The following is a 13,825-nucleotide window of genomic DNA, read 5'->3' as shown; positions in this document are numbered from 1 at the left end:
CATACCTTTTGTCGTTAAAAAATTTTATTTTTATTAAAAAAGGTAAGGAACTATCATAACTCGAAGGGAGAATTTAGCGTAACGCTTGTGCGTAGCCATTGTCGCTTGTGGTAACAATTCCTCCCGCGCGCCTAGCAATCTCAAGGTTCAAGCGCTGGGGAGGGGCGGCCGCTACGGCGGGGCGCTCGACGCGCTTGCATTTGCCGGTAGGCCGGGCTAATACAGAAAATTTTACAAGTCACTAACTTGTTAACTATTGCGAAAATGGAAAAACGGTAAGAACTTTTCTGTTCAGTTTCATGCGCTCTACCTGCTCATAAAAATCCCATAAAAAAATACCAGACACCCTGTATATGTATACGTATTTTTTTTAGTAGAAAAAACCTTCAAATTATTGTGGCTGTTTCTCGATTATCTGCTGAAAGAAAAAAAAAGAAAAGAATAATAAGCACAGCCATAAAAAATCTTTTTTTTTTTTTAATATATAGCTTCATTCTCTATATTACTTTTGTCAACTTCTGTTTGTAACTTGTCAATTTTTGTGGCATACTTATAACTGTGATAATCAGTGAATATTCGCACCCTAAATAAGATGCTTAATACTACAAAATGCGAGATATCCGAACAAAATTACCTTTTTTAAAAAAAGGTAAAAAAAGACGCTAAGTGTGTGTATGTGCGCTTCTAAGAGAAAACCTATTATATTAGGTAAATTGTCTTACTAGCCTATTGTTTTATTGTCTTTTCTACACAAATAATGATATGAAGTAAATGCGCCAAATATAAGAATATTTGTACAAAATTTATTTATTATAACTTTTTATTAAAATATTTAATAATAAACGGGCTTGATAATCAAATAATTAAATGATTAAAATCAACCAACAGGGTTATAGTAAAGCAAAAACTTGGCGTGCCCAACTCGTTGAAACGCAGTGGTCCATCAATGTTATACAATATGGAAATTATTTATAAAAATTAAATAATGAAAAAACAATAACCTATTAAAAACTTAACAAAGATAAAAAAGTTATGTCAAGTACATAAACGTATTCAAAAATAATACAAATACAATTAGCCAAGTATATTTAAAAAAAGACTTAGGAAAATTCTATAAAATCTATTAAAAAATTATTTAAAAAATGGAAATGAATAATAACAAATAATGCAGCAAAAACTAATAGATAGTAAAACAATACTTAAGCCACATTAATTTTTGTGTATATATTTATTGATATCAATAACATAGTCTTGGAAATATAGAAAAAATGCGAGCCAAGCATGCCAAATTTTTGCTTTACTAAAATATTCTTATATTTGGCGCATTTACTTTATATCATTATTTGTGTAGAAAAGACAATAAAACAATAGGCTAGTAAGACAATTTACCTAATATAATAGGTTTTTTCTTAGGGGCGCACATACACACACTTGGCGCCTTTTTTTACCTTTTTTTAAAAAAGGTAATTTTGTTCGGATCACGAATGACAGCAATTTATCATCATATCAATATGCAGTATATATTTTATAAGAAACTGTCACAGGTAAATCTTAGAAGAGTCCTCTCGTGTTGAATTCGTGTACTCGACAAAGATCGACGACGTATAAATGAAAAATTTACATTTTGGACTTTGCGCTATATCTCCGCTCGTAGAGCACGTAGAAAAAAAATAAAAACTTTTTTTTTATAAGTCAAACCCAAGCTTTTGATTGAACCTAGTTAGAACTCGATCGGTTAAATCGTTATTGAGATCTGATAATCTCAGGTGCTCGCAGTCGCGTACTCGCGTAAATGTACGGTGGTCTCGCGCTGCGCGTTCACTTGACACTACCATGTCTCTTGATAAAATTTTAGCAAATTTTACTAAAATTATAGTAAAAATCTTCAATATCTTTAATATCCCACAATTATGTTGTAATTTTAAAGATAAATTTTAAGAGAATTCTATTTATGGACATGTGACAATGTTGAGCCAAAATTGTTAAATTTTATAAGAATTCACGATATAAAATAATCTATAACTTATTTTATATTTTATAAATACATACATAGAAGGGTACTTAAAAAACATTTTCACACCTTCCAAAGACAACGCATGTAGAGTTTGTGTAAATCAAAGTGCGAAAACATTTTAAAACAATTTCATATATTATATATAAAACATTATTATTAACATACAAAAATAAGAAAAATTGTTATTTTAAACTATTTTGAAAATAATATTAAAATCTTATAAAGTATCTAAACATATCAGACAATTTAAACAGTAATATGTAAGACCATTGCAGTCTTACACATCACTAAAATTTTTTTTATTACTGGTGGGACATCTAACTTAATAGGGGTGACCATAATGTATGATACAATTCACGTCAAGATAAATGAATAAATGTATATAATGGAGTAGTATGTCTTGTGTGATTTATATATTTGCTAAATTTAAATTGTAAGTTATTACTTTTGGATTTAAAACAGCCACTAAATAAAATCAGATTAGTAATATCACAATATTACATACTTTACCATTTCTTAAAAATAATAATGCTAACATCTGTACAATATACCTTATCCCAACCTAAAATTTCATTAATATATAAAAATTTTACAACATAATAACTTGTCTTCTGGATATATCTCCAAATTTACTGCACGTGACAGAAACACTCTCTCTTATGTTGCAACAAAACAAAATTTTACAAACTCTTTTTAAAACTGTTATACATAAAAGTATTAAATGTATATTATATATATATAATTGTGAAAGATTGAAATTATTTTAAAAGGAATCTTTTTCACAATAATTTGTGTGCTATTCAATAAACACTAAGCAATGGTCACATAACATCAATATTATAATTTCCCACTTAACAATGTAACTATTACATAATATGTAACGTATTATGTAACAATTACATTGTTGAGCAGGAATTATAATATTGAAATTACTGTTGCTTGATGTTTACTAAGTATATGAAAACAATATGCAAGATGCAAAAACAACCCAAAACTCTTAGCATTTTTCTAGAAGATACTCATGGATACTTAAAAAAAGCTTATTATAAATAAAAAGAGTATTTCAAATTAGTAATAGACCTGTTCTTCGTCGCTGCACTGCTATCTGGTGCAATAGGTTAGAATAAGAAAAAATATATTTGTCTTATTCTAACTTATTGCACCGGTGCAGCAGTGCAGCGACAAATAACAGCCCTAATGAATTCCCCTCTCTGTGTGTGTCAGAGTTCAATCTCACTGAAGAGTGGTCTACAATACATGGAGTAAGCATAAAATAAGGCATAAGTGTAGGAGTGACAACTTTGCCATAAAATGCTTAGTCTTGTCTAGAACAATAAAGTAAGCGTAGAAATAGAGCCAATTAGCTATGTCAAGGATAGGAAACAAACTGCTAATTGGCTGAGCGTAACAGTATAAGCATAAAAGGAAATAAAATATATTTATTTTGCCTACGCCGTTACGTCAGCTCTCTTATGCCGGAAATGACGTTCTTATGCCTGCTTAAACCTAATTTTACTTCTTACTCCATGCTTACTCCATGTATTGTAGATCACGCTTTAAGCATGGCATCTACATACTAATGGTTAATACATTAAGTAAGCGTGGAGTTAAGCGTGGTCTACAATACATGGAGCAAGTATAGAGTAAGAAGTAAAAGTAGGTTTAAGCAAGCGTAAGTACGTTACTACTGGTATAAGAGAGTTGGTGTAAAACAAAATAAATTTATTTTATTTCCTACTCTAACTTTTACGCTGTTACGCTCAGCCAATCAGAGCAATTTGTTTCTTATCTTTGACATTGCTAATTGGCCATATTTCTACGCTTTACTGTTCTAGATAAAACTGTTGTAAGCATTTTACAGCAAAGTTACTCCTACTCTTACGCCTTACTCTACGCTTACTCCATGTATTATATTGAAAGGAAACATTACCACCTTCATGTTATCTCGAAATATAACACGCTTAACAATGCCCAATTATATAATACTATTTTAATAGTGGTTGAATCCAATCTTGTCTTAACAAATTTAGAAAACGTAAATAAAAAAACAAAAAAAACTTGAACAAATTTAAAAAATAGAATTTTTACTATCGTGATCCGCGTATGTTAGACGACTTTCACGGCATGTTTTCCGGCATAAAAAATGTTTGCGAGTATGCACAAGGGGCAAAAAATTCACCGAAAATTCTGTAATCTCACGAGATTTTGTCATATGACAAGTTGCGAACTCATCCGCAATCGAAGAATGTTAGCAATCGACAATATGATGCATACGAACCAAAATAGGTGGTTTTGATATCTCCAGTGACGGTCCGTCATCCATTCCTCACATAATCGGCTCAATCTTATCGCAGTGCCAGAATAGTAGAAATATTCGGGATTCGAGTTATCATAAAAACCCCGCTATCGGTCAGTCACCATCTTCCTTTTATTTTATACGTCAAATGTAGCCATAGCCTTGTGTATCATGCGAAAGCGTGATAACGACCACGGATCATAGATCTAAAGGAGAATTCATACTCTGGCAGAAAAGCCTTTGAGTATATATACATGGAGGAGGAATGCCAGCACCATAGACCTTATAGGGTGTGTTCCACTTAACGCTCGCAACGCTCATGAGCGTTGCTTATCCTTGTTTAATATTTGATAACCAACAAGGATGAAATGATTCCACGGTTGTTGCGAGCTTTAAGTAGAACGCACCCGTAGGCTGGTATTCATAGTCGAATCTTATTTCAAGATCGTCTCAAGCAATATCTTAAGATGCTAATACAGCTCTGTGATTGGCTGATGGCATCTTAAGACAGTACTTAAGATGATCTTAAATATAAGATCCGACTATGAATACTGGCCATAGATATGGCCAGGCCTGCTCGGTTTAAAAGTGGGGGTATAGGCATACGTAGAAAAGGACAAACGTAGACGTTGAAAAGGGACGGACGATATACCAGGTAAAGACCTATAATCAAAGATGCGCCAATGGTCCCTCACCATGACTGCTATCCACCATCTTGTACCCATACGGAGACTGGCTGGGGTCTGGGACTAGGGTCTGGAGTAGTGGAGATAGTAAACAATGCGAGTCTGCTCCAAGTTGTACGCAGCCATATAACAGATGCAAATTTAATTTTACTTGTTCTTCCTGAGTGTATCGTCAAAATATAGTGACCCTAGAGTGCAGAGATTGAATTACCTTATAATTTCTTGGTCTGTTCTTTCTAGCTGCACTGTTGCACCGGTGCAATAAGTTAAAGTAAGACAAGTATATTTTTTCTCATTCTAACTTATTGCACCAGTGCAACAGTGCAGGGGCTCGATTGAATTTATTCGCAAGAGAAACGTATTCGCAAATTCTGTTCTTACAGAGAAGTTAAAAATTTATTGGCTATCGTATGGCTATTAACCAATAAACTTACAACTTTCTGTTAGAGCGAGTATTTGCGTATACGTTTCTCTTGCGAATGACTTCAAGAATCGGGCCCCAGATAGAAAGAACAGACCATCTGACACATATTCCTTTAACCTATACTGCTCAACACAGTGTAACGTCCCAGCGTCCGGAAAATTTTGTCCAAAAGTTTTCTCGCGAAACTTGTCCAGATGCATGCGCGCTGAGTTACCTTACTCAGTAATACGTTTCTATGGCTCATTCTTACTTTCGTTTAAGTCGTCATTAATAATAATAATTCAAATATTAAGCACTTAATCGTAGTTTAAAATTACGTACATATATTATATATATCAAAATCATATATTACATATATGTATACTTTACGTTACACTAGCATTATTTTAACTCTCTTATCGGTACGAACGCATAGGCAATCGGATCGTTTAAACTTCTAAATTCTTACTCTCGTATTGCTTATGGGTTCGTCGAGGATTAATTAACTGTAAGATAAATAAGAACCGGATATTTGTAAAGGCCCTTGCACGTGCACTGTCGGATGATTAAAGAAATGATATCTCGTCAACTGAATCCTCAAAGATTCAAACGGAACGGTTCTAAAACAAAATCTGCTATTATCAACACGACGGCGACAGGATGTCGCGCCTAAAGAAATACAATACGAAATTAATCCGCGTAATATCCGGACTGCGTGTCGGAAGATCAGGTGAACCATAGCTAGGCATTTAACATAAACAGTTCGTAAGATATATCCATTTCACGTTGGCGACGAGATGTCGCGCCCAAGAAATAATTAAGATTGATAAACCGGCGAGATATTTGGTAGTGAAAGCGATCCTAGCCGAAAAATATCCCGGATCAAATGATCGACGAAATCCTAGACGAGATATCTCCGATAAACATCCGCACACGTGCAAACGGTCTCACGCGCCTTATCAGCGACCCCCGAAACTCGGTTCCCGCCAAGCCGCCGAATCACTCCCACTCTTACCGACTCTTGCGCTTCGCGCGTGTTCCCTACTCCGGAGCGCTAGCGGCCGCTGAGCGCAGCGCCGATTTTGCTCGATCCCTTTGTCCGCGCCCTATTTAAACCCGCGCACAGACGCCGGATCATTCATTAATTCATTCATTCTCTCATTATTTTTCGACACTCGTGCAGTACCAATTCAGCGATTAAGTCAGTCATTAGTTCTCGGTCACGCGTCACTCTTCAATCTTCAAGTTATCTGCAACCTCTCTCGTACTTCGCGATCAACTCATTGTTAATTAAGTTAACCAGTGCGTGCTCCGACAGACTGCTACCACCAACATATCTCTGCGACCATCTTCAACTGTCAAACCACATCAACCATTTAATTATTAGTGGACCAAACTATTGCTTCAAACCATATTATAACTCGTGAGTACTAATTAATTATTGTTTACTATCGCTCCCTAGAATATTTTCTGAAATTGAACTGTGCCATATTATAAAGAATCCTTTCGATAAGGATTAATTGTCGACTTCATTTTCCAAATAATTATAAACAACTCCTCTAGGTACAACCCTCTCCCCTCCCTTGTGCCGCGATGAATTCCACAACACCTAAAGTGAGTAGACTCAGTGATTAAAACAATCGTCGGTGAAATTAGAAAAGCCGGTATATTCGTGCTCAACGAAACTATAGATTCCGCTAGCGAGCGTTCCATCGCTTGCCAGCGATATAAGAACAAAACCGTAGATTCCGCTAGCGAGCGTTCTATCGCTTGCCAGCGATATAAGAACAAAAACCGTAGATTCCGCTAGCGAGCGTTCTATCGCTTGCCAGCGATATAAGTAAGTTAATCATTCACAAGCACGAATATACTCGACGGCCCTAATTTCCCTTGACGCAGAAAGATGCTTAACTAAGCGTTCACTCGCTTAACCAAGCGTTTATTTGTAGACCATCAAGAAAAATCGCCACCGCGCTGGGAAAAGGAAAAGAGCAAAAATCCTCAAGGCTCAACAAAAAGCCCTAGAGCGGGCTTTCGAGGAGATTGAAAATTTCGTGGGTTACCCGCTGGAACACACCCCCCTTCCTCCTCCAGTCACAGACGCTCCGCCAGGAAGAGCGATCTCTTCCTTTGATCTGTTCCAAGAAGACACCGTCCCTTTGGAAAACTATAACCAGTTAACGTCTAACGCGCCCGAAATAATCACGCTTAGCGATTCCGATCACGATTCTCCGGAGTTGGAACCTTTAGATCCAACTGCGGAATACCATAGCGATGCAGTAGCGCAGATTATTATATTTCCGCCAGAGAATTAAATAATACATGTAACTATCCTATACGTTGTTTTATTAATAAATATATACATATATATATATATCCAGATTCATTAATCTTAACTACATCAAGGTCATACTAACCAAATCCTACAAGATTTTCCATCGGCAACAAGCTCTCGCCATACCCGGGTAGAGTTCGTGTAAGCGGGCTGCCCGAAATTTGAAAGGAGAGCTCCCGCGTCGGTCAGGCGACCGAGGCGTCGCGACGCACACATTGAGAAGAAATATCCCTAGACCCGGACGTTACAACAGAGTAAGGCACTAGATATGTGAGTATTCCTATCCGCCATTTTGGTTCCAGCTAAGTGGATAGATGTCACGATATATGGCGACATGAGTATAAACTCTGAGTTTGCTCCTTAGTAAAGTATTGATTATTTCACTTTTAAATGTCGAGAAAACGTATGTAAACACTATTCAAAGTTTGCGACTTCAATTATGATTTATTATTTTATTAATTCGAGTGAATTGAAGCTAAATTTTTTGAAACGAATTGTGTGAATTTGAATTTGTACAAATAACATTAATTTCAAATTGTAAATATGAAATAATTTCTACATTTTAATAGATATGAAATTACGAATTAAAAACTGTAAAATCGAAACAAAGTTTGTAACCTGATGTGCAGTTTATCTGAAAGACAATTTGATAATATTATGTAGAGAATAAACGAATGAAAAACTATTTTCAATGTTTTGTATTTTTATTTAAAAAAACTGATCTGTATAAAGTAATTTTAAAATCTTACAAGTAGTATTACAATTTCCTTTGGAAAAATTATACTTTAATTGTTGAGATTTAACTTGTGACTGCGAACATGAAGTCACGCTTTGCATGCGTGAAAGCGGCTCGCTGTTTCCTAGCTTGCAGGGAGGGGAGAATTTGAGAAGGAAGAATTTACCGGTCCCTGAGTAAAATCAGTATAGAACAATTTGTCGAGAACAACGTTAGCCTAGCTGAGCCGCTACCGAACAAATTAATTTAAGTTATTAAGTTGTGAGACGGGAAAAACCCAGTATTAATAATATAAGTTTATAGTAATAATTATAGTGTCATTAACAAATTTTATGTAACTTGACCAGCTTCGCGTGGAGCTTCAGATCGCTACTCGCAGTGCTCTGAATAATGTACACCTAAATAAACCAGCACAATTATCTATAAAGTTAACGTCTAACATAATGGTCCTTCGAGCCGGATAGAGTGCGCGATTGGAAAAGCGGTCGTGATAAATCGCAGGTACGAATATACGCTGGTCAAGCTTACGAAACTCATAAGCAACTGTATTCAACAATCATTAACGATTTTTTACGATTATTCACGAGTAAAATCAGACAATTAACCAATTATCAATTTACAATTTCGAATCGCGCCGTTGGGGTGTTGTTATCGGTTGACTTCCGATCATCGTCGAATGGCGTGATACGCGTTGAGCGGTCTGGCCTTGGTTCCCTTGCGCTCTCAATATAAGCAAGAGAAAAATTACCGGGTGAAGCGAGTGATACAGTACAGTCAACTTCAAATTTCAAAATGAGTATGGAAAAACTCCGGAAGCAGCGAAGTTTGCTGAAGGGAAAAATGACTACCATCAGAAACTTCATCATCAAGGCCACGACTGAGACAGCGCCCGAGGAGGTCACAGCACGTCTTCAGGCTGTGGAAGAAATATACACAAGATTCCAGGGAATATCAGAGCAAATCCTGACCATTGACGAGGCCGATCTTGCTGATCAGGCCGAAGACAATGAATTCAATGAACGATATTACAGCACTAAAGCAGCCTTAGCACAATTATTGGACAAGCTCAAGCCACGGTCGGGGGAACCGTCGGTCAGCGGCACACGCGGTTCAGCAGGCGATACAAAAATAATGCAAATCTTGGAACAACAAGCAAATCTAATACAAAAATTAGCTGAGCGTAATGACAATGAAACGCTGGCGCGCACGCTGGAGCATCAAGGTCAATTGCTGGAAAGAGTGAACACGCAGTCAAGCACGTCCGTACGAGAAGCTCATGTAAAATTACCAACAATGAAATTACCAACATTCGATGGAAATATAGAGGAGTGGAAGAGATACTCCGACACATTCAAGACACTGATTCATGACAGCGAGTTATCCGACGTGCAGAAACATCAATATCTTGTCGGATCATTGAGCGGTTCAGCGGCTAAAATTATTGAGTCCATCGAAATCTCTGGAGACAATTATTTCATTGCCTGGGAATTATTAAAGGAACGATACGACGACAAAAAGGGTATCAAGAAACGACACATGCAATGCTTACTAAACGAGCTACCTAAAATAAGGCAAGAATCTGCGGACACGATACAGGAATTGGTGGATCACGTGCAAAAACATTTGCGAGTATTGCAAGCAATGAAGCTTCCCACAGACCAATGGGGAGATATAATAATTTTTCTCATCGAGAAGAACTTGGACAGCACGACTAGAAGACGCTGGGAAGAACATATTGAGGATAAGGAAAACATAACGACAAGTACAATGATGGAATTTCTTCGGCGGCATAGCCAGCTATTGCGACGGGCGGCTGATGATAGCGAGACTGGCACGTCAAGAAACAGTGTCGGCGAGGACAATTCAAACAAACAGCGAACAACAAGCACGAAGGTACGAAACAATGCAGCACTGGCGACAACAACGCGGGAAGGAAGATGTTATCTTTGTCAAGGACAGCATCTCATTTACGGTTGTGCGGGTTTCTTGAATTTGTCTGTCGAGGATCGAATCAAGGAAATCAAGCGGTTGCGACTTTGTCTGAATTGCCTGCGACCGGATCATTTCTCTAGACATTGCAGGTCCAGTTCCTGTAGGGAATGCGGCGAGCGGCACAATACGCTATGTCACATAAAGAGACGACCACTCGGTTCATCGGCGGAGTTGACGAGGAGTTCATCAGAGGATTCGAGCGAGGCATCCGTTGGTGCCACACTTTGCTCGATGGCGAATACCGAGGGCAGGTTGAGGACGATCGACATTAGATCATCTAAAGGTGCATACCATCAGCGTGTTGAGGACCAGCGTAAGCGTATCTTAATGGCAACGGCCATCGTGAATGTTGCAACGGCGAGCGGCGATCTTAAATTGCGAGTACTATTAGATAGCGCGAGCGAGCTCAATTTTGTCACGTCTGCAGCATGCAGGAGATTGAATTTGAATTTAGATAACATTCAAGAACATATCAGTGGGCTGAGCGATATGAAATGTACGATAAATCACGGTTGTAGACTTTCAATCAATTCGCGAATGTCAAATTTCAATTTAAATTTATATTGTTTGGTAGTTCCTCAAGTGACTAAGAATCTGCCGTCGTTCTCAATCCAATCATCAAGGTTATTAATTCCTGAAAATCTTAAATTAGCTGATCCGTTATTTTTCAAGCCGGGTCAGATCGATGCACTTATTGGTGGCGAATTCTTTTTGCAGTTGTTAGACCACGGAAGAATTGAGCTCGGTAACGGTTTGCCGATTTTGCAAAACACAAAGTTCGGATGGATTATCGCGGGCTCAGTACCATCACATTTGATCGTCAGTCGTGCGACCGATTGTCCGTTGCCGAGCAATCAAGGGTGTTTATTAATTCAGCAGGAATCGATCGAGGATACGATAAAAAAATTTTGGGAATTGGAAGAATACCGCGATAACAAGAAGCGATTATCTAGGGAAGAAGAAAGCTGTGAAAATCATTTCATAAACACAACAAGTCGAGACGCGTTGTCCGGACGGTTTGTCGTGCGACTGCCCTTTCGTGAAAACAGGCGTCTGTTGGGTCAATCGAGAGACATCGCAGTGAAACGATTAGAGTATTTAGAACGTAAATTTCAGAGAAATCCAGAATTTCGCGATCGATATGCCGAATTTATGCGCGAATACGTTAACTTAAATCACATGTCTATTTGTGAAACCGACAATGCTTCGAACGCAGTATATTTACCGCATCACGGCGTGGTGCGCGAGTCAAGTCTAACAACAAAACTACAAGTGGTATTCGACGCATCCGCAAAAACCACTTCCGGTATTTCGCTAAATGACACATTAATGGTAGGAGCAACCTTACAGGATAGCATAATCGACATTGTTATGCGTTTTCGTCTGCCGGCCGTCGCAATTACCGCAGATTTACAAAAAATGTATCGGCAAATATTGTTACATTCAAATGATCACGACTATCAAAGAATTTTATGGCGTTTTTCTCCGCCCGATAGGCGAATACAGACTAAATACAGTTACCTATGGTCAGGCATGCGCACCATTCTTGACTGTTCGTTGCGTGCAGCAGTTAGCGAGGGACGAAGGTGCTCAATTCAGCCATGCATCAGGAGTATTATTGAATGATCTATTGATGATATCATAACGGGAGTCGATTGCGAAAATCAAGCGGTAGAGCTAGTTGCACAGCTTGAGGCATTGCTGAATAAGGGAGGATTTAGGCCTCACAAATGGCGTACAAATAGCGAAAAATTACTACGAGACTTGCGAGCGAACAATCGAGCGGAGGAGTCGTCAGCGCTGGCGATCGAGTCGGGCACTATAAAAACGTTAGGATTAAATTGGTGTCCGAAGGCGGACATGTTTCAGTTTTCAATGGATTTTGTGAAAAGTCCCGTTTCAACTAAGCGTGAGGTTCTCTCAACGATTTCAAGATTGTTTGATCCGCTTGGGATGGTCGGTCCTATATTAACTCGAGCAAAACTAATTATGCAGGAAACGTGGGTGTCGGATTTGGACTGGGACGAACCATTGACAAACAATCTTCGTAAGGCATGGGATGCGTATGTGAAAGATGTGCGTGGGGTCGGTTCGATCCGCGTACCGCGCAGAGTCATTCAATGCCCCAATGCGATGCGCTTCTGTTTACATGCATTTTGCGACGCGTCAATGAAAGCTTATGGAGCTTGCATTTACTTGCAGTCGAGCGATGGCAGCGGTGGATCGAGTTCCCTTTTGTTATGTTCAAAATCGCGTGTGGCACCGGTCAAAAGTAAGACCATTACATTACCGAGGCTCGAATTGTGTGGCGCTGTTGTTCTGGTTAGATTGCTTCAGGGTGTGAAACGAGCCATCAAGATCAAGCTCGACGAAGTGCATGCATGGAGCGACTCTACGATAGCTCTTGCGTGGATCGCCGGCGATCCGTCGCGTCAAAAAACATTCGTTTCCAATCGAACAGCCGAAATACAGTCGGTTCTTCGGCCCGAGTATTGGCATCACGTCGACGGAGGTGAAAATCCCGCGGATCTAATTTCAAGAGGAACTGACAATAAAGTGCGTGTCGTAACTCTGAAAACAGCAAATGGAACCTGTAAGCGATCCATCAACAAATTGTGTAAACTTCCTGTATCCGACGCGGCAGTGCATCCATGCCTATCATAAAATTGTAAGGATTAATTGTCATTAATGGTGGGCGGGATGTTGAGATTTAACTTGTGACTGCGAACATGAAGTCACGCTTTGCATGCGTGAAAGCGGCTCGCTGTTTCCTTGCAGGGAGGGGAGAATTTGAGAAGGAAGAATTTACCGGTCCCTGAGTAAAATCAGTATAGAACAATTTGTCGAGAACAACGTTAGCCTAGCTGAGCCGCTACCGAACAAATTAATTTAAGTTATTAAGTTGTGAGACGGGAAAAACCCAGTATTAATAATATAAGTTTATAGTAATAATTATAGTGTCATTAACAAATTTTATGTAACTTGACCAGCTTCGCGTGGAGCTTCAGATTGCTACTCGCAGTGCTCTGAATAATGTACACCTAAATAAACCAGCACAATTATCTACAAAGTTAACGTCTAACATTGATTAAATTTTTTGATCGAATGTAGCATGAAATAACTTAGTTCTTTTTTCTTTTGGCAGACGCAGCCCCAAAGACAATTTTATGTTTTCTACAGTTTTCTGAAAAATTTTTAACACAGAAAGAACGAACGGTGAAAAAATGCTTCACAATTTTTTCTTTGACATTGCAACAATCCGGAAAGGCAATATTAATATTATCCACCAAACATTTGATCAAACTAGAATTTCCATTCCTTAAAATGTATTTCTTGTACGCTGTAAAAAAGTATTCGCAGTTA

The 13,825-nt window shown here is 38.2% G+C and overlaps 3 protein-coding genes across 5 annotated transcripts in view; 2 read left to right on the top strand and 1 right to left on the bottom strand.

Annotated features, from left to right (window-relative positions):
- The window catches only part of LOC105834703 (E3 ubiquitin-protein ligase Su(dx)), a 186,722-nt gene extending 181,964 nt beyond the window's left edge, over nucleotides 1-4,758 (bottom strand). For all 3 annotated transcript variants that reach the window (XM_036290416.1, XM_036290415.1, XM_036290417.1), the window contains exon 1: nucleotides 4,293-4,758. The gene's annotated coding sequence lies outside the window, so the exon portion shown is untranslated. The remainder of the gene's footprint in view (nucleotides 1-4,292) is intronic.
- A 793-nt stretch (nucleotides 4,759-5,551) lies between these two features.
- LOC118646708 lies at nucleotides 5,552-7,730 on the top strand. Its single transcript, XM_036290159.1, has 3 exons — nucleotides 5,552-6,822; nucleotides 6,963-7,013; nucleotides 7,349-7,730. The coding sequence occupies exons 2-3, from the start codon at nucleotides 6,993-6,995 to the stop codon at nucleotides 7,712-7,714; spliced, it is 387 nt and encodes a 128-aa protein (XP_036146052.1). The 5' UTR covers nucleotides 5,552-6,822; nucleotides 6,963-6,992; the 3' UTR covers nucleotides 7,715-7,730.
- A 1,532-nt stretch (nucleotides 7,731-9,262) lies between these two features.
- Nucleotides 9,263-13,126, top strand: LOC118646671. Its single transcript, XM_036290123.1, has 2 exons — nucleotides 9,263-12,014; nucleotides 12,114-13,126. Exons 1-2 carry the CDS (start codon nucleotides 9,263-9,265, stop codon nucleotides 13,124-13,126), a joined length of 3,765 nt encoding a protein of 1,254 aa, XP_036146016.1.
- The last annotated feature ends 699 nt before the right edge of the window (nucleotides 13,127-13,825 follow it).

Source organism: Monomorium pharaonis, chromosome 7, assembly GCF_013373865.1.
Source record: "Monomorium pharaonis isolate MP-MQ-018 chromosome 7, ASM1337386v2, whole genome shotgun sequence".
Lineage (NCBI taxonomy): Eukaryota > Metazoa > Arthropoda > Insecta > Hymenoptera > Formicidae > Monomorium > Monomorium pharaonis.
This window is presented reverse-complemented; position numbering and strand designations above follow the sequence as displayed.

Bases quoted from the DNA above. Each gene is read 5' to 3' on its own strand.
- LOC118646708 (XM_036290159.1), top strand. From the start codon at position 6,993: ATGAATTCCACAACACCTAAA. The intron at 7,014-7,348 runs GTGAGTAGACTC...GTTTATTTGTAG, and splicing joins TGAATTCCACAACACCTAAA to ACCATCAAGAAAAATCGCCA.
- LOC118646671 (XM_036290123.1), top strand. From the start codon at position 9,263: ATGAGTATGGAAAAACTCCGGAAGCAGCGAAGTTTGCTGAAGGGAAAA. The intron at 12,015-12,113 runs GTTCGTTGCGTG...TCATAACGGGAG, and splicing joins CATGCGCACCATTCTTGACT to TCGATTGCGAAAATCAAGCG.